The 20563-nt window shown below is 48.3% G+C and overlaps 1 protein-coding gene across 2 annotated transcripts in view; it reads left to right on the forward strand.

Annotated features, from left to right (window-relative positions):
- Mgll (monoglyceride lipase) overlaps nucleotides 1–20563 on the forward strand; it is a 106914-nt gene that overhangs the window by 37824 nt on the left and 48527 nt on the right. For both annotated transcript variants that reach the window (XM_005364850.2, XM_005364849.2), the window contains exon 3: nucleotides 2793–2899. In XM_005364850.2, the coding sequence (XP_005364907.1) occupies nucleotides 2793–2899 (107 nt within the window). The remainder of the gene's footprint in view (nucleotides 1–2792; nucleotides 2900–20563) is intronic.

Below are 20563 nucleotides of genomic sequence, written 5' to 3' on the forward strand. Positions count from 1 at the left end.
AAGCTATGAGCCCAGGCAGTTTGTTTATTACTCAACCAATGAAATCAACAGATTGATATATGACACTCCCACATCAGCATACAGAGGGAGTTCTAGGGACAGTCGCAGGCATGTATGTAGAGGAGCAGTACCCCAGGAAAGCCAGATGGCAGGGGGCCACAGGCCCTACTTTATCCTGTGTTCTAAACCTGAGACTGCCATGACAGAGGAATCCAGGCCAGGTATACTGGAGGAGTTCTCTTGCCAGGTGTCAGGTCCTACATCGCTGCCTTGGGCATTGGCATCACAGTTGGGAAGATCACAGTAGAAAGGCAGGCAGGGCCTCTGTGCCCAGAAGTGAAAAATGGTGATGGCAAGCGCTGGAGGGAGTCCCTTGAGTCTGAGACCTCAGAGCGGAGGAAGCTGAGAGGTGAAGATGGCAGGCAAGCAGGAAGACTCAGCAGGTGCAGTGGTGTAGGTGTGGACGCATACAGGAAGGCGGCCCTCAGGCCAGCTCAAACCTGTTTGGGAGAGGAAGCTGTGGGTATCTTTTGAACTGAGTGTCTAGGGACATCCATTAATAGCTGAACACCAGCTGTGGGGAGTGCAGTTACACTAAGGAGATGGTCAGGCAGGAGGCTTTCCCAGCTAAGCATGCCCTGGTAACATGCCCTGACTGGCATGTCGGGGAACCTGAAGGAAGCTAAAGCTAAAGGCTCCTGAGAGTAAAGGAGAGGAGGAAGGTGGTGCTTCTGAGAGTTTGTTCTGTCATGAAGAAGATCTCTGAAGACCCAACAAACATAAAATGTATGCATGGGGTGTGTGTGTGTGTGTGTGTGTGTGTGTGTGTGTGTGTGTGTGTCTGCTGACTTGTCAAATGGGTTCCATGCAGATCTGAGACCTGGAGCTACGAATAGCCCACTTTATGTAACAGAGTAAAGCTTGCCCACCAGGTGAGTCCCCACTGGGACTGTGGTGGAGTGGACAGGTACAGAGAAGTCGTCGACCCTGCTCCCATTACGGACAGCCACACAGTCAGTTTCTTCCCAGGAGGTGACAGCAGTAAGCTCCGAAAGCTGCGTGCCTTTGTGGACAGAAGCCATGGCTCAACCTGGGAAGGCTGTGACTTAGAAGTAGCTGCTAAGCATCCACAGTGGCTGCATGTTTATCTCTATGGAGTCTCCCAGAGCCTCCGAGCAGCATCTTGACCATTGACCAGAGGAGGTGTTTCTCAGCCTTGGCTGTGCATGAGCCATGAGGAGCCTCTCCAGCTCCAGACCAGTCACACCCAGGGTCTCTGGAGACGGACCCTGATGCCAGTGGTTTCAGGTGCTGCCCAGTGATGCTCAGATAGGGCTGAGGTCGCGAGTGGCTGGAGTGACAGGAAGTTGTGCAGAGCAAGTGTCACTGCTGTCACATATTAGCCAGGAGTGGGTGCTGTCATGAGTGTGGAAACGGTACCTGTACTGTTCTTTTAGACCCCAAGTGACCCCTCTGAAGCCCTCTGCTGTGGTCCCTGGCAAGGAGCTGAAATGTTTGCAAAATCCAGCTTGACTACTTTTCTGTTAGTAACCATGGACTGAGTCACCATAGAGACCCATAGTGCCAAGAATGGGCACCTCTGAACCATCCCTTGGGAAGTGAATACCTTGTGAAGATGGGGGATGCTGGGATCCCAGGCACACACCCCAGCAGCAGAGAGAAACATGGAAAACATTTGTCTGCTCACCCCAGGAATGTCAAGCAGGCAGGTGTCATTGCCCGTTGATGTCCAGGTGAATACAGCACCTGCGTATCTGTGGAACACAACAGGTGGGGGAGCAGGTCTCAGTGTCTCTAGGAAGAGGCAGGAAACACATATACCAAAGGTGATTTTCTCGAAGATTAAAATATGGAGCAGGGTGAAACATACCCACACTGTTAGCAGCCTGCATGGCTTGACTGGGAAGGACTGTGGAAAGAACCCAGCTTTTGAGTCGGTTGGTCGCTTACTCAGCCTGTGGGTAGGGGCTGGCCCAGGGTACAAGGCTGGGGTAGTTCGGAGGTCCACGCCTCAGCTGAGCTCTGGTGGCAGGGAAGTTAGGAAGCACACACACGCTGATGCCACCACTCCCTGTGGTGAACGATGGGGCTGGGCTGTGCAGAAGGGCCTGCAGAGGGGCTGGGTGGGGTTTTGTATTGAGTCCTATGGCCGGAGATGACAGATTCTGACTGGCATCTTTCTAACCTTCTGTGAAGCTTGGGCTTAACTTCTCTGAATTCCGCTGTCATCTGTAGAGGCAACAACAGAGAATTAAAATCCTTCCATATGCAGTTGTCAGAGGAACTGACAGGCTCTAAGGCCAGGTACAATGGCGGCTGTGGCTGTCACCGTCATCATTATGGTCAGGAACTCCTCACCTGAAGGGGACTCTCGGGCTCTACTCTGGGTTTTCTGCTTGAAAACTGTGTGTTTCAGAATCCACGTGCCCTGTGCTGTCACCCAGAAACAAAGGGTCCTGGTGAGGGTGCCAGCCACCAGGTGCTAGCTCCCTGCCTGACCCTGGCATAGGTCATGATGACCTATGACCTCCCATGAGCCTCTCAGGGACTGGCTTTCCAGGTGAAGAGGGGAAGGCTGGGGAGGGGGCATTGCTAAGAGCGCATCAGAAGGCGAGCCAGGCTGTGGGCTCTGTCCCGTCACCCTGGAACTGCATTTTAACACTAGCCCCTGACTTAGGGATGGCACAGGGAGCTGGGGTTTGGGCTCTGGTTCATTGCTGATTTGGTGTCTGCTGCGTGGCTTTCCTAACTGTTCCCTTCTTATCCTCCAGGGCCCTCATCTTTGTGTCCCATGGCGCTGGGGAGCACTGCGGCCGTTACGATGAGCTGGCTCAGATGCTGAAGGGGCTGGACATGATGGTATTCGCCCATGACCATGGTGAGTACCTCTAGCATGCCACAAAGGCTGGTAGAGAGGTCCCTGTCTACTCTGTCCTGTCCCCACCCCACCCCCGCCGTCTTCTCGTCTGATTCTGTTTTCTGGGTTAAAATTTACATGTGGTATTATATGTGGGACGATGTGTGGCCAGCCATCACTGTCAAATCAGAGTTTGCACGCAGGCTTATTGGAAGCTTGGCTGAGAAACCAAAGCTGGGCCTGTTTCTCCAGGAGCCCACCTTGGCCAAAGAGTCCTGTTGTATGTCTATAAGATGTTTTCTCTCAATGTGGACACTTGGTTCTATCCCAAAGGACTTCAGGTGGATGCAGTAAGTCAGATTACGTCAAATTTTGATCTCATACGAACCAGCAGAGGTTTATAAAGTGCCTCAAGCTGAGCACACAGGAAACATCTTGAGTGTGTTTGCACATGTGTGTGTCCACACACACACACACACATATGCACATACACGGCACTGTTCAGATTAGGAGGAACAACTTATTTTGGCTCATGATTTCGGAAGTTTTCGTCCATCATGGTAGAACAGAACAGAGCAACTCAAAGCAGCCAAGAAGCAGAGAGAACAAGTCTGCACTTACGACCTTTTTCTTCCCCTTCTATTCTGTCAGGTTCCCAGCCTAGGGGTTAGCACCACCCACATCCCAATGGTGTCTTCCCCACCTAGCTCAACCTCTACTGAAGTACCCTCAGACACACCCAGAATTGTTCTCTAACAATCTCTCAGACTTTTCTCAAGTCAGTCGAGTTGACAGTGAAGATTAACGACCACAAATGGGTGTGCACGTGTAGTCACATCTGCACAGTGCACACTTAACACCCATAGGGGTGTGGGAGTGTTGATGTGCAAGCACACATGGGGACACACATGCATGCACTCACATCCACATAGGCACACACACGTGTGTAAAGGTTATGTGATTACAAGCAGACAGGTATGCACAGATACCTCCAAGCTAAATAAATGGTTTTTTTCATGTGACAAAAAACCCTACTGCCAACAGTGCTGGGCTCGCTGCCCAAGTCAGTATGTGACTTCCAGTCCTTGTTGCCCTAGGATTTGAACTAAGGCCTCAAATATGCTGGGCAAGCAAGCACTATATTGCTGAGCTATACCCTCAACCCAGTATGCAGTCCTTGAGTTATTTTTGTAGTGTTCTCTGAAGCTGGGCTCCCAGTGACAGCGTGGTCATTTCCCCACATCCCAGTATAGTTCTCTGCCATTCTGCCCAGATTCAGAAAGGCCACTTTGTCTATCTGATATGAGAGTAGATAATTAAATGATGTCGTTGGAAGGAGGGACAGGGGAGTCGTGGCAGTGACTTGAGTCTCCTAGGAAAGAGAGCTGCAGCCACACACAGAGAAGCTCATGTGAGAAAAACAGCCTGCTAGGTGATTTTTGTCCACAAAGATCTGTGAATTTGATTTGCCAGGAGCTCCTTTTAAGCTAGATGTATGCACGTGTCCCAGTAATTGAGATTATTAACTAAATTCTTCCCTATTACAGCTGCCATGTTCTCTGCTGCTCTGCAGTCAGCCCTGGTTATATTGGTGAGCCTGTTGTTTGGGAGATAATATTCCAGGGTTATCCCCAAGGCTTTTGCGATGGGGACTCTGTCATTATTAAGCCCAATATGCTGCTCACTAGAAAATCCCAAGACAGGAATGCTTTGTCCTGCTGCATTCGTCTCCATTAAAATCAGTTGTGGCTGTCGTTATGTGCTGGGGACATCTTGAGAGAATTGTTGCACTGAGCACCCTGAATCTCTGGCATCTGTCTTCGAGCTCAGCAGCAGCCCACTTATCAGATAAACTAGGCCAGATGAAGTCCATGCAAGGCTTTGTTTATATTGCCTGACTGCGGTGCTTAGAAAAACCATTTTTAAAGGATTCTTTTTTTTTCTTTTTCTTTTTTTTTTTTTTTTTTTTGAGTTCAGGGAGAAAAAAAGCAGCTTTTGATGTTGCCAGAAAAATAAATAAATAAATCTGGAGCTGAGGCAGGGCTGTCTATGATGTTCTAAATGGAGGGCGGGGATGGCTGGGTTCACCTGTTCCAAGTTCCCAGAATGACGCATTGAAAATACCTCTGCACGTGTCAGCAGAAACCCAACTGAGCATGTGTATATGTGACATGCATGTGCTTTCTCTCCAGACAAGGGCACGGCCCCACACACAGAGGGTCCAAGTCCCACAAGCCATCTAACGTGGACCTGTTTGAGCCATCCCCATCCTTCACTTCTCTCACCTTCCATATGGGCCACGATGCTGTCAGATTGCTGAGATAACATAGAGGAAGGGTCAGGGGGAACCGCCCCTCCAGGACTCTTGAAGATGCAGGGTAGACCAGCTGCTGTGCTGTGTCCCCAAATGGTCATGTCCCCAAGACTCTGGACAGGAAAAGCTCAGCTAGGGATGGGAGGTTCTTATCCAGGCATTGCTGCCTTCAGCTGTGTTGTCTCGGACCTGCAGAGGCCATGGGGCGATAAAGGGAAGCCATAGACAGGAGACATTCAGTGTAGCAGCTGGACAGACAACCCACAGCAGCTTCAATGCTGCCATCCACAGAGCTTGTTCCAGAAGTGCCGGCGTCTGTAATCCTGATGCCATGTGATGCCATAGTTCTCTCTGCTCAGCCACCTGCTGACTTCTCATTAGGTACACCCCCCGGGGCTGTACTGGAGCTATCTATCTGTCCATTTTACTCAGCTTGCCTGCAGACAGAAATTTAGCTGTGCTTTCTATTTTATCTGCTGGAGTTTTCCAGAATGGCCTCATGGGTTTGGACAGATTACTGGAAGGGAAACCATGATGCTGTCTGTCACTGATGCCTGCCAGCCCCTCTCGAGGCACTTTTCCTATGTTACTGCAAATTCCTTCTAAAGATTGAGGTTACTATTTCTATCTCATAGGTGGGAAATCTAAGGTAGGATAACCCAGGACGATATTCCCTTTGCACTGGGACCATATATGGGTTCACTGTGTGAGACAGAAATCCCACAGCAGCCTAAAGAAGTCTGGTTTCTCTCATGCCTCTGTGACAGGCAGGGCAAGAATGGCAAGGTACTCTCAATGCCCCAGACTTTGTCCAGAGATTTGTCCTACAGATGTTACATGTCTATAATGTTCACCCCTATGGACCCTGTTTCAGCCACATGACCTCCCACAAGGAGTACTAAGTAGGATGAGGGAGGGGCTACGTTCAGACCTTTCTGAGAGATCTGAAACAGGTCCTGCCTGATCCCACCAGCTAGAAATGCTTCCATGGTGCTAGCCAGCTGCAAGGGAGGCAAGAAAATAAAATTCTTAACTGCTAATCCAATCAGGGATCCTGAGAAAGAAGGAGGGAGAGAATAGTCATGGCTGGCGTCCTCTGTACCACACCACATTTATGGGCATTTCCTCTGTGGGTATATTCTGGATACGCTACTAAGTCACAAGGCCGTCTCTCATGCCATCCTTTGCCATAAGTCTGAGGTGACAGCTATTACAAGAATCGACAGTAATATGGTCTCAAGCTCCTAACTGCACATTTGCTCTGAGTGGGGTGTTGTGTAAAGAGGGGTACAGTAACTTATAGCCCAGCCAGCCCCTTAGTCCAGCAGCCCTACTCCAAAAGTGTCTGTGTGGTGCTTGTTGCGCTAGGAGAGATGGCTTCCCTCAGTTGAGCCAAGCTCATTTTCAAGTTTCATTGTCCTGTTCATTAGCCTCTCTCTCAGCCACAGAATCTCCCAACATCCACACGTAGCCTGGGCACTAGAACCATCACCGTGTTTGTTGAATGGCTAGAAGAATTTGTAACCCACATTAAATGAGACAGAAGTGTTTCGGATCTGAGTTGTAGAACTTCCACATTGAGTCTCCGCAGGAGTGGATCACTGTCAGGACCTGTCGCTGTGGAGTGGGTCTGGTGGCTCCTGAGCTCCTGAGTTTGGTGGCTTGGGGCCAGGGGAGCTTGTGAATGAGGCTAGTGTATGTCCTGAACAGGGGAGCCACAGACCTGATATTTGGATGCCAAGGCAATGATCAGTGTCTCTGAGGTATACAGATAGCCCCTAATTAAGAAAACGCCCTGCAGACCTGCCTACAGCCCGATCTTATGGAGGCATTTTCTTAACTGAGGTTCCCTTCTCTCAGATGACTATAGAATGTGTCAAGTTGACATAAAATTGGCCAGCAAATCAAAATAACTCTGAGATTCCTTCATCTTACACCTGTAAGAATGGCCAGATCAAAAACACTGGTGACAATTTATGCTGGAGAGGTTGTGGGGAAAAGGGAACACTTTCGCATTGCTGGTGGGAATGCAAGCTGGTACAACCCCTCTGAATGTCAGTGTGGTGATTTCTCAGAAACTTGGGAAACAACCTACCTCAAGATCCAGCAATACCACTTTTGAGTATATATCCAAAGGATGCTCAATCGTGTCACTAGGACATGTGCTCAACTATGTTCATAACAGCATTGTTTGTCTTAGCCAGAACCTGGAAACAACCTAAATGCCCCTTGACCAAAGAATGGATAAGGAAAATGTGGTACATCTACATAATGGAGTACTACACAGCAGAAAATATAATGAAATCTTGAATTTTGCAGGAAAATGGATAGAGCTAGAAAACATTTTTTTTGAGTGAGGTAACCCAGACACAGAAAGACAATTATCACATGTACTCACTCATAGGTGGTTTTTAAACATAAAAGCAAAGAAAACTAGACTACAAACTTAGACAACAATGAGGACAGTAAGAGAGACTTACATAGATCTAATCTACATGGGAAGTAGAAAAAGACAAGATCTCCTGAGTAAATTGGGACCATGGGGACCTTGGGGGGGGGGTTAGAAGGGGAGGGGAGAGGCAGGGAGGGGAGCAGAGAAAAATGTAGAGCTCAATAAAAAATTAATTTTAAAAAATTGTCCAGCAGAGTAGGACACTGGCCACAGGGAACCCTGCTTTTGCCTTGGCTACCACTGAAATCCCTGGGGAGCCTGGATGGAGAGTGATGTCTGCCTCCCTCATCCTCAGGCCAGACACTGCAGTTCTTAGTTACTGCATGTGAGTCTGTGGCAGTCCAGGCTGAGAGCCAGGGCAAGGGAGGCAACAAAGCCCCTCTGATCTGTAGGATCATGCATCTTCTAATTTAGCCAGGCCCTAAAGTCTAAGCAGGGAGGAACAGGAAGGAGAAGGAGCCCTGGGCGCTGAACTCTGACCTATAGAGAATCCTTGTGGAGGGGTAAGCTGGGAGGAGCACTCCTTGCTGAGAAGAGCTCTGAGCCTGGCCTAAGGAAGGGGACCCACGACAAGGCCCAGAAAGAAGCAGTGCAGGTGGGCAGAGGTAAAGGGATGCCAGCACATCCGCACAGGTAGAGACACCAGAAGGGAGTTTCCTGTGGCCTTCTAAACATAGCGATTGAAAACCATAGTGGGTGTGCATGCAGTCACTGGGTCTGCAGTTGCTTCTGTGACTCACTCAGAACCCCTCGGCCCTTCACATGGGCATGCTGGCCAGCTAGACTACGGAGACAGAGGGAGGAGGCACAGTGCCTGCCATGGAGAGGCAACAGGAATCGACCACCCTGGCACCCTTGTCTCATTCTTTAAAGCATTTCGTCTTTCCCAGCAAGTGTCCTTCTGTCTCTCTAACAGGACTTGTTAAAAATACACTGTTGTCAGAGTGTCACTCAACGTCAGGGCACCTGCTCACTGTGTGTGAGGCCCTAGGTTCCATCCTAGCCCCACTTTAAAAAAAAAATAGGAAGGTGGGGAAAAGGAAGGGAAGGGGGGGGCAAGAGGGAAAGAGTGGAGGAAGAAAGGATAGAAAGGAGGAAGGAAACTTGAGGGAGTTTACTGGGTCTGGCTTTCTATTTACACAATATAAAGAAAGCATCCTTGGCAAATTAACAGTGAATTAATTATCTGCAAATATTTGAGAGAAAGTGCTAAAGGAAAATTTTAAAAAAAAACACAAACCCCGAGCCCTCAGCTAGGCTGTGAGAAAAGAGGAAGTTTCAAGGGTTGGCCGTGGGTGTTGGCGATGACATTCTACACAGGGGTGGACTCCGTGTGGATACACACAGCACTGAGAAAATTCAGGGGTAAGCCCGAAGGTGACCTGTGGTGGTTTCCACGCAGGAGTCAGAGCTGATTTGCGGCCTTGTGAGATGTACTCTGTTAATAGAGGAGGTGGCCGCCAGCTGCAAGTCATGCATGTCTGTCAGAAATTCTTGAGAATGTGTTGACACCATTTCTCGCCTTCGTAAATACAAGAGTGAAAATAACAGAGGAAGTTGTTTGCTGATGCTCTGGAGGCCCAGCCGACTTGGGGTGGCAGGGAACAGGAGGAGGTGCAGGGACACTGGTCTGGCCTCCCTCAGAGCACTGGGAGCCTACAGCCCCTGGTGTTTTCCCCTTCCTGCCCCGCTTCTTTCATGTCATGCTGCATTATTCAATTACACACATCCAGACCCTCGGCTTTTGTGTAAATCTCTGATGTGAATCTGTATCAAAATGCCGTTGTTTGCCTCTTTCCTGGTTACGATGAGGTCCCTGCCGGCCTTCGTTGGTTCATCCATAAGATGATGGCAGCAACAAGAAGAAAAGCGTTCAGTGCTGAGTCTGTGAGCAAGCCAGCTCTGCCATTCAGGGGGCACCAGCACCCCTAGATTTTCAGGTTCAGCCAACCTGTCAGGATCTGGGCACATGCACGCCAATGGACATAGGCTCCCTTGACGCCAGTCCTGCTGGCCTTGGACCCACTGTGGGAGCCATTAACTCATACTAGGGCACTGTGTGAGACTCTGCACATGTCTGAGTAAGCAGGGTCAGGGAGGAGCCACAGGGAAGAGTTTGGGGCAGGATTTCAAAAGATGTCTCATGGAGGAGAGGAAGATGGTTAGCAGGGTCCACGTGGGGAATCCCAGGCCTTCATTCTCTGGTAACTAACTACTTGTGACTGCATGCCCAACACCAGCTGGGAACAGGGACAAGTTACTCGAACATGCTAAACCTCAGTTTCCTCACCAGAGAACGGAATATTGAAATGTCTGTCTTGAACTAGAGTGTGGATTACTTTGTCACATGAATGGAAGGGGTGCTGTTGTTTTTGTTTCTCCATATAGAGTATGATCTGGCCTTGGATTCACAATCCTCCTGCCTCAGCCTGCTGAGTGCAGGGGTGGCAGGCTATATCTCCATTCTTAGTGCAGATGGAATTGTTACCAAAGATTCTGGTACAGTGTTTGCTATTGTTTGGTTCCAAGATGTCCTCAAAGGTCCATGTGTTGAAGGCTCGGTCCTCAGCTGGGGGGAGGTGGGCCTAGTGGGAGGTCATGGGTGGGGGATAAAGTTTGCCTCTCTTTAGCTGTCCAGCCAGGAGGTGAGGAGCTTTGCCCCATCACACATGGCCACTATGATGTGCTACCTCCCATAAGACAAAAACAAAGCCTAATACCCGAGACTGACTGACCCCTCCATAACCATGAGCCAAAAATACGCGTCTCCTCTTTGTAAGTTGAAAAGCCTGGGCGTTTGGCTACAGCAACACAGTAATCCAGCATTAGAGGTTCTTGGTAGCCTCAGGCCCCGTGGTTCAGCTACTTGTCAACTGACAAATTCTAAACGTTGAATTGTTGTTACGTGATTTTTCTGAGTCAGAGTCTTGCTATGTAGCCCAGGCTGGCAAGAACTCAGTGTCTCCCTGCCTTGGCCTGCCTGGCACAAGGATTTAAGGCATTTGCAACCACATCCAGTCTCGAATTCCGTCTCTTGACAGCGGAGACTTGCCTGAGCTGGCATCACTCTGATGCTCTTAAGTTATGAATTGCTGATGTTAGCTCGTTTCTACAGCTAAACTGAGTGGCTACAAATTTTCTTTGGGGCACAGTTTTCTGTCTTATAAAACAGAGGCCCTGAGGACTCAGAGGGTCTTGAATCTCTTTCGTCAGCTCATGTGCCCACTCAGGAAATACATGAAGTGTCTTCCATGAGGGTCAGTGCGGGCTAGGCCAGAGCCCTCCAAGGCCCTGCAGTTTAAGTTCCCATTTCCCTGTGTTCCATCCTTGCCATCAGCCGTGAAGTACAGAGTTGTATGGCTGTTCTCTCTGGCCTTTGTCACTGCCCCTGAAACCTTGACCTTGCTGCTTACTGTCTGTGTGACCTCAGGAAGATTTCAGAGCCTCCCTGCTCTATCTCATAAGATGGGACAGTAGTCTGTGCACAGTGGCGCCCGGTATGCAGATCTTCATAGAGGGCAGCTTGACCGGAATAGTGGTGTTGAAGGAAGAAGCCCCAAAGCAGATGGGCCCTGGTGCAACAGCTAAAAGCAAGCAAGGCTTTATATCAGAAAAAAAGGGGGGTTCATTCCAAAAGTCTCACCACAGAGACTGTCATGCTGGGGGGGAGGGAGAAGGGTGTGTGTGTGTGTGTGCACTTTTAATCCTAGCACGCTAAAGGCAGAGGCAAGTGTAGCGCTGTGAGTTCAAGGCCAGCCTGGTCTATGTAGCAAGTTCCAGGCAACCCTGGGCAACATAAGTGAGACTTTGTCTAAAAAGCAACATTGTTACTATAGCCCAGCCGACTTCCAGAACTCACAGAGATCTTTCTCGTGTATTTTGAAAGTGAAGCGGGAGAGCTGCTTAAGTCTCCTGCTTTTTCTGGAAACTGATCCAGGCCACCCAGGGACGATTCTTGCAGGCTTCCACTGCTGCCGTCTTCATCCCTGTGCTGCCTCTTGTCACTAATTCCATCGTTCTTTGTCGGTGCTGTGTGTGGCCTAGAACTTCCTGACCTTCTGACCCCAGATTCACAACCTTGTGCCTCACTCTCCCGAGTGCTAAGATTTAAGGTGTGTGCCACTATGCCTGGCACAAACTTCAATAATATTATTATTACATTTATTTGTGCTTGTGTGTACACGCGCTCACGCTAGAGCACATGCATGCCACAGCATTCATGTGGAGGTCAGAGGGCAGCTTTGGGAGTCAGGTCTTTCCCTCCCACCTTAGTTCCCAGGGCTGTCAGGTCTGGTGGCCAGTGTCTTTATCCCCGGTGCCCGCTGAGCCATCTCACCTGGCCACATCAACTGTGTTCATGTACACACGAGCAGCAAGGGATCCCAAAGAGCTGCTCATGAATCAGGCACCCTGTTTTCTCAGCTACATGGGAGTGGCAGGAACCTGCAGGGTGTGTGTCTGGTGGCAGCTATTTGGGGCTCTGACAGCTGAGTTGGGGGGTGGAGCAGGGGCAGGCCATCTTCCCTGGACGCTGTGGGAGCTGCCGAGTGATTTTTCTGTTTGTAGTATTTCAAGAGGAATTTACCCTGAAGACATAGTCACTGGTTCAGAATTACTCATGTGGTCCCTCAGATGAAAATATTTAAGGTTTCCTGGCGAAAAAGAAAACAGAATCGCTCTAGGGCTCTAGGAGAGGCAGTTTCTGGAGTGTTTAAATGAGTCACTTGTTGAAGGAGGAAAGAAAGCAAGATTACACGTGGTTTTGTGTCGAAAGAAAGCTTGAGCAGGGAGGGTGCCTGCTCCAGAGATGATGCTCTCTGTGGTCCTGGGAGTGAGGAAGCTTGGTCTGTTATAGGTTATACCCACAATACTTTTATGTATCGTGGGTTATATCTGTTATCATGCATATTATGGGTTACACCCAGGTATAAGAGAAGAAGCACAAGCTCTGAGGTCTGGGTTCCCATAAACTACTGGCTTTGTGACCCTGGGCAAATCACCCAGTCTCTCTGAGCCTATTTTCCCACCCTCTGCAGGAGAGGACCCCAAGTCTCTTAGTCCCCCGGGGTCAGTAGCATGGAGCGTGGCTGACCCAGGAAACCCTTCTGATACTGGCTGTGATTCCGTACTAGGCTTGGAGAAGTCTGACTCCTACATGTCCCTTTACTGGAAGCCACGTGTATCAGGTCCAGAGGAACGTCCATTTCCCCAAATCCTGGAGGTTCGACAAAAGTCAGCATCCCTCAGGAATTTGTGAAGCAGGGTCTCCTCCACCAAAGGAGCCATGTCCTTTATCACTGGCAGAAGGGACAGACGGCTGTCTGTGGTGCCTGTTAGCATACCAAAGTGCTTGCTGGCCTCCAGGCTCCCTCAGAACTTGTTACACATTTCAGAGTTGATGCTGGCCTGCTTGCTCTCCCCAGCCCTTCTTGCCTTCCCCACTTCCTTAAACTTCCCTAGCTCGTAGACTCCCCTGCTTCTCCTCCTCCTCCTTATAGCCCTGCTGTTTCTGCTGTGCCCTCTTTCTTGTCTTCTCTTTTGCCCTCACTCTGTCCTCCCCATGCTCCACCTCCCTCTTCCTCTCTCTCTTCCTCTTCCTCTCTCTCTTCCTCGTTCTCACATGTATTCTGTTCTGCTCCTGCCTCTCTCCTGGTCATGTTCAATCTACTACTTTCTCTCTCGGCTCTGGACTCTTCCAGATGCCTCTATCTGAAAAACCATCCCCTTAACCATATACTGTTGTCCTGTCATCAGTTTATACAATGAGCTGGTCCTTATGGTGTGTGCCCTTTCACAGCCTGTGCAGGTTGCTTACCACAGTGGTACATACATGATTCTTTAGCCTCCCCAGGTGCTCCCCAGGGTGCTAAGGCTGGAGAATCCTTTGAACCCTGAGTTCATGTTTTACTTGAAAATAAGACCCGTCATAGCACAAGGTGATACTTCTTTTTAAATGTAATCTATTTTTATTTTATATTCATTGGTGTTTTGCCTGCATATATGTCTGTGTGAGGATATCAGAAGCCCTGGAACTGGAGTTACAGACAAGTGTGAGCTGCCATGTAGGTCCAGGGAATTAAACCTGACTCCTCTTGAAGAGCAGCCAGTGCTCTTGACCACTGACCCATCTCTTCAGCCCCAAATGATTTTTCTTATTAATGGTTATTTTACTCCTGATTATTTTGGCAAGGAGCCTTCCAAACCTTGTTTGATGTGACTAATGACGTCATTGGAGAAGGTCCAGTTACTGTGGCAGAGGGGCACGCAGCTCATGAAATACAGGCCTGCGTACCCCACAGCAATGCTCAGCTCTTAACTATGGCCTGGAATGGCCCTAGCTCTTCCAGGACTTTCCATCCTTTGGTCCATGTATTCTGCATACCAGGCCTGTGGTTAAGACACCCAGAGGTCAATTGTGCAGCATAGGGAGCCATCACACAGGAGGTGGAGGAGATGAGGAGAAGCCACTCCCACTTTGCTGCCCCCCCTGCCCCTGCCCCTGCCCCTGCCTGGGCAGCTCCTTTGCTTCCCTTCCCCCAGGCCCTTAGGCTTTAGGAGCATGAAGGAGCTGCAGTGGGTCATCCATCCATAAGGAAAAGCATGCTCTCACCCCAGGGCACGTCAAAGTGGGTTTCTGCCTTGAGTAGAGAGAGGCCTATTGGGGAGGGGTTACTGACCTCAACAATAGTGCTGGGCTCACTGGGTACTGAAAAGTCATAACTAAACATGGTGTAAAAATGCGAAGAATGAGGGGCTGCAGAGACAGCGGTGACAGAGATCCTCAGAAAGACAGCATGAGGCCGCTCAGCCCAGAATGAGCCCAGAGCTAGTGGCAATGCTGCAACCCAAACACCCTGGGCATGTGCTTCCACTCAAAAGTGGAGAATTCAGCCTGGAAGAGACAAAGCCAGGCCGAAGCCCCATGGTTATACAGGGCTCCTCTCCTAATGGCGTGTGATGGAGACCACTACAGAGGTGGCATACAGAAGCATGGAGGCCACTACAGGAGTGGCATACAGAAGCATGGGCTTGACGACAGGTATGGCAAAAGTTTGGAGATGTCTGAAACAGCCCAGGGGGAGGAGGATGGTGCTGATGCCAACCGCTTGGCCAGCTCCTACCAGCAAACCCGTCAGGATGTCCCAGAGGAGGGCTTTGGGGTCAGGGAGAACGCTGGCTGCTGCCCCCGCTGTGGATTCCTACTTCTACCTTAAGCAGTTGCTGGGGATAGCTGGGGTGCCTGGCCAGGGTGCCCCAGCTCTTTCCCAACACACAGCTTCATGCAAGTGGCAGAACTTTTGAGAGTTAACGCTGGCTGTGACTGGGCAGCAGCCTCTCCAATGACCCAGCCTCCCTGAAACGTCCATGCTCTGGCCAGCATAGTGGAGTCCAGCTCACACCTCTCTCAGTACCCACCACCACCACCACACACCTGCTCCAGACTCTCATATCCCTAATTTGCTTTAGGATGGCATTTACCGAAGGGTGTATTTTTAGTGTCCTAGTCATATGTTCGTTTCCCAGCTAAACTTGGCTCCTCTGGTGTTGTTAACTTTCCATCTCCCTCCTTCACTACTGAGGTTATGGCCACTGAGGCCAAGGAGGACAATGGCATCTGTGACACGAATAAACTGACCTCCTCCCTGAGGACCACTGTCCTCGGGTTAGCCTCATTTCCAACTTTCCCACAGCTGGGGTTTCATTTCTAGATGAGTTTGGGAATGAGGAGCAATGAGAGGGAAGGGGCAGGTGCAGGGGAGGACTTTAGGGGCTGAGCTCAGCACAGAGGCTGAGTGGATAGTAAGAGTCATGCAGCTGGACACAGCTGGATACAGGCAGGTGCTGTGTCCATCTGAGACACGGGATACCACTGGACAAAAGTCAGATGAAGAGGCTGTCATTTGTCAGCAGTTGAGAGCTAGCTCATCCCAGAATGAGCTCTACCCAGGAGAGAGAGAGAGTAGGGTTTATAAAGCCAAAACCATAATTACATCATACCAGAGGCAGGCCAGGGGCAGAAGTTTTAATTCAGTTGATTAAAACAGCTTGCTTTATGTAATAAAACAATAGACCTCCCCAAACTGCAGGTGCGACTGCATGAGACTTCTCTCCTCTGCAGGCTGTGCTTACCAAGGACAGGGAGCAGTTGCACAGAGCAGGACATACAGCTGGCTGAAACAAGGCAAAATGGAGTCACTCTGGGCAGTTCATTCCCCGCCGGTCTCAGGGAGAATCAAATCATTGACTCATTATACAGGGGTTACATTGGGTCCTTCAGTACATTAATTGAACAAATGCTGTCCAGTTAAATAAAGAGGGACTGATCATTGGACATAGGGGAGAAGAGCAAGAGGACCTGTGAGGCCCGTCAGTCAGGTGGTCAGCCATGATTCCATCAGGCCAGCTACAGAATCAGGAATTGTTGGCCTCTCCTCAGCAGCTAGTCGAGTTAAGCCTTTTGCAGAGTTGTAAGGCTCTATTTATTTTTAGGAAAATATTTATATCATCTACAAGGACCAACTGTTATTTGGATGCATAGTCAGGCGTAATTCATTTAAGAAATGAGTTGGTTTTTTTTTTTTTAATGACATATTATTCCCAGATACAGCAGAACTAGTAACAGGTAACAGGGTTTTTTTTTTGTTGTTGTTGTTGTTGTTGTTTGTTTGTTTTTGTTTTTTTTGAGTCTGAGTCCAGGCCTGGGGGGCTGGTGTGGCTAACCATACCGGAAGCATTATCAAACTTCAGCCGTGCATAGACCTGTTGGCATCCAGGCTTGCAAGGGGAACAGGGCTGAAGAGGTGGGCCAGACAATGACAACTGTAACTTAGCTTTAAAGTGAGTACCCATAGTTCAGCCTGTTGTGCTGACTGGCCCTGTGGCAGAGCCTCTGTCTTTTATGTGAAACTCCCCTGGGGACTCCTCACCAAATCAGATGTTGACTTTTGAGCCCTGGGATTAGCTTTGCCAAGAGGAGGAGAATTGAAAGGCTGGGGAAAGGGCGTGGCCTATTGAGCTGTAGCATTTCCCATAGCAGACTGGTTGCAGGCTTGGGCACAGCTCACCCCCTTCACCCCTCCACCCCACCCCCCACCCCGTTCACAGCAACCTCAAGCCCAGGAGATAGTGAGTGAAGACTCATTGTTCTTTACCTATTTGAGATATTTAGAATGTGGATGCAGATCCTCCACTGGGTGGGACAATTTATCCCCCACACCTCACCCCCACCCTACCCATGTCATAGGAGATGTGGGGAGACATTTCTATTCCCTATAGACAAGGAGGAAGCTTTCCTAGCCCGATCTGCACAGCCAGAGACAGCAGACGCTGGCAAGTCTGATTTCCCCATGCCTCCCTGAACAGAGGCTAGCATGCAGTTTACAGTGATGGGACCTGTGTCCCAAGCAAGGAAAATGGTGCTTCTTGAGCCTGGGGATGGCCTGTCATGTAAGTGTATTATAAAATTTACCCATTTACATGTATTAAAATGTCCATAACCAGTTTTTAAAATACATCAGATCTTAAATACTGTTTTATATTAAACAAACTCTAAACTTGCTTTTGAACTTGTTTTGTGTTACCGCCTTAGGCTTAACTTTGATACCGTATGCAGAAGATACATAATGGAAGATATAAACTGGTGTCTCCCTCCAGCTTTGCCCCTGTAAATGAATTACATTTGTACTTCGTGTGACCACAAGCATAATCCTAGGCATATTAAGGGAATTTACTCATTTATAGGGTGAGTGATAATAAACTTTTATTTTATTTATTTATTTTTGCTTTAATGATTTACAATAAACTAGCAACTGTCATGGGATAGGGTTTTTATACACTAGAGCAATTTATCCCTTTTAAGATTTTGAGTTTTGAAAGTTACAAAGTTTGAACTGATGCCTTTTCGTAGAAAAACAAACTTTAAACCAAAAATACAGTTTGTGGGAAAACTGGGAATTTTATTTTCCTTTTATAGTGTACTCTTACAAAATCTAAATCAGTTTAACAGATCTTTAGTATTAGGTAGATCATCTTATCACAAAGAGTATAATTACAGGAGAGAACGGGAAGGTCGGTTTCCATAGGAGACATTTACAAGAATAAAAAGGTGCACACGTAACTGCAGCTGTGGTCATGACTCAGGTTTAACAGTTAGCAAAGACACAAATGACCAGGCATTTTCAAGTCAGGTGTTATTACATAAGTAGATCATTATAACTTTGGGAATGGTAACAGAGTTTAGCCATTTTCGCCTTAAATCTCCTCTCCTATAAACTCTGTACAACATGTTCACACCTCTTGTGATTGGCTTCAAGCTTTTATGGTTTTGTCTCTATATAATTTATCTTATCTAAAATAATTTAGCATTTTTATGGTCTCACTAATCCTGAGAGAGTTACATCTCGATAAGAGATTCAGCAATATCAGTAACCTTGAATGAGAGAGAAAGTTTACATCTCAGTAAGAGACTGAGCAATACCAGTGATCTTGGTTGAGAGAATGTTTTTGTAAACAAGAACCAAGAAGGGGGCTGGGGTTACCCAAAGAACTAAACATCTGTAACTACATTTTAACCTTTACCTATAAATCCCCTTGATTAAACAATTAAAAATGGATAAATACCATGAGGCATAATAACATTAACAATTACCATTTGCTCTAAGAAATTTTCCCTAAAGCAGGGGTTGGGGAGGACTTAGGCAGTATCTGTCTTCGGGGCCTTTACCCAGTATGTGTAGCGGCTTTCCAACAGCTGCAGAGGTGAACACATCCCCTCTGTTCTGAGTTTTCTAGCCTGTATGCCCTGCTTTCTGCAGAAGACCTTGAGGCTTTATGCAGTTAGGGCCGAACTGCATGTGAGTAGCTGTGAATTTGCCAGGATGCTCAGGTGAGGGGCCAGTGACCTTGCCTGCCTCCTCCTTCCTGAGGGAATACTTACATTGCATAAGCCCAGCTGTGATTATTTTGAGCAGGCACAGCTGGAGTTATGAAGATGACAGTTGTGCGGCTTAGAAGTTTCTAGGCAACATCATCTTAATAATAAAAGGCTGAATCCAGATTCCGCAGTAGGGTAATGTAGTAAATTAGTATTACCTGTCTATATTCTGCTTAACCACTGGGCCTTGTAAGTCTCTGGATAAACCTTACAGAAAACATAAGACAGACTTTATGACTTACGCAGCCTGTGGTTGGTTATTTATCGCAATCATCATTCAAGTGATGTTTACAGCATCTCACAGAATTTGGCTGACTGTGATGCTGGAGTTATTATGGAGAGATTTTAGACATGGAATCTCTTTAATCCTTTCTATGTATGAGCATCTCGTTAGCTGGTTTTATTATAGGCATCTTTAATCCATGGGATAAGCAATAGTAGCCTTCTAGCTGTTCTCAAACACACAATGTTTTTTTTTTTTTTTCTGGACTGTTCTGTTGTTCTTTTTTTCCCTGCCACAGAGTCGGGGGAGCCAGCAGGACAGGGCCTTTGGAGGAAACAGACACAAACATATTTGGTCTGAAGTCGGCAGTCAAATCCTGTCTGTAGAGCCAACTTCCCTGTGAGCTAAATCAGCATATGACAGTTTTTCAAGACTATCCACACGCGGAAGGCAATTATTTCTAAGACTGAACCCAGTGATCTACGTACCCATAACCAATTTTATGTGTGTCTGCAGATGGGGCCAGATAACCTGAGAAGTTTAGTAAGTTTTCTCCATCTTAAAAAGATACTGATTTGCAGGATATTATAATGATTCTATAAAGCAGGGAAATCTTGGCTCTTTTGTGGGTCAACCCTCTAATATTTTTTTTCACCTTGGCCCTTTTAAACTTAAAAGTGCCTGTAAGCTAGGGGCCATTAAACAGAAAATCCTAAAAAAGCAGACATTTAAGGAACCCAGAAAGTGGTAGAAACAAAAGCAAGAGTATCCAGGCTTGATGGTGCCGAAACACAGGCAGACAGCAGGCAGAGGGCAAAGGAGAGCCAAGAACAGAAAGAACATCCTGTCTCAAAGGATGCCGAGTGGGAGATGCAGGAGAGAGGACCCAGCACAGCCTTTATCTCCAGTCTCCTGCCAAAGCCGTGCAGCCAAGGGACTCTCCCCACAGGAAAACTGGCCACACACCCCTTGGCCATCTGAGGTGGGATCCTATGCTCACCAGCCATCAAGACTGCCAGTATGTCTGGGGTCTCCCCGGTGATAAAGAAAGGCAGCTTTAGTGACTGCCCTTCCTTCAGTTGCTGCCCTGGTACCTTTCCGCAGCCACCCTGTGCCCTGCACACCAGGCTCTTTTGCCCTGGTTGGGACCTTGCCATACAGGGCTCAGCCTCAAGACTGTATGACCCACTCCCATATGGCTGGGGAAACCCTTGGGAGAATGGAGCAGGATTTGACTAGGTTTGGACTCTAGGCATGACTGCAAGGCAGAGTTGGGTGGCAGGGATGAGAAGGCTTGAGATCAGAGAGGTGTGGACAGTGGAAAGGGGGAGGAGCCAAATGAGAAGGGAGACTTGGAGTCGCATGAATGCCATGTCAGAAAAGAGGTTGGCACTGCTCATGGAGCATAGACCACAAGAAACTCTTCCCAAAAGAGGAGGGGAGACCTGGGTCGTCACTTTTAAGCCACAGTGAACTCAGAGAGTGAGCAGCTCTCTGGTCCCCAGGGAAATCAAGGAAAGGGACTGTGGTGGCTATTCTTGGTTGTAAACTTGACTACATTTGGGATTAACTAAAACTCAAATGGCTGGGCACACCTGTGAGGGACTTTTTTAATTAAATCATTTCAAGTGGGAAGACACACCTTTAATTCAGATCTTCTTGGGTGGGAAGATCCACTTTGAATCTGGACCGCACCTTCTGTTGGGAGCCGATATAAGGACATGGTAGAAGGAAGCTTGCTCTCTTTGCCTGCTTCTCCTGCC

The sequence above is a fragment of the Microtus ochrogaster genome, unplaced genomic scaffold (genome assembly GCF_000317375.1).
Source record: "Microtus ochrogaster isolate Prairie Vole_2 unplaced genomic scaffold, MicOch1.0 UNK1, whole genome shotgun sequence".
In the NCBI taxonomy this organism is placed as follows: Eukaryota; Metazoa; Chordata; class Mammalia; order Rodentia; family Cricetidae; genus Microtus; species Microtus ochrogaster.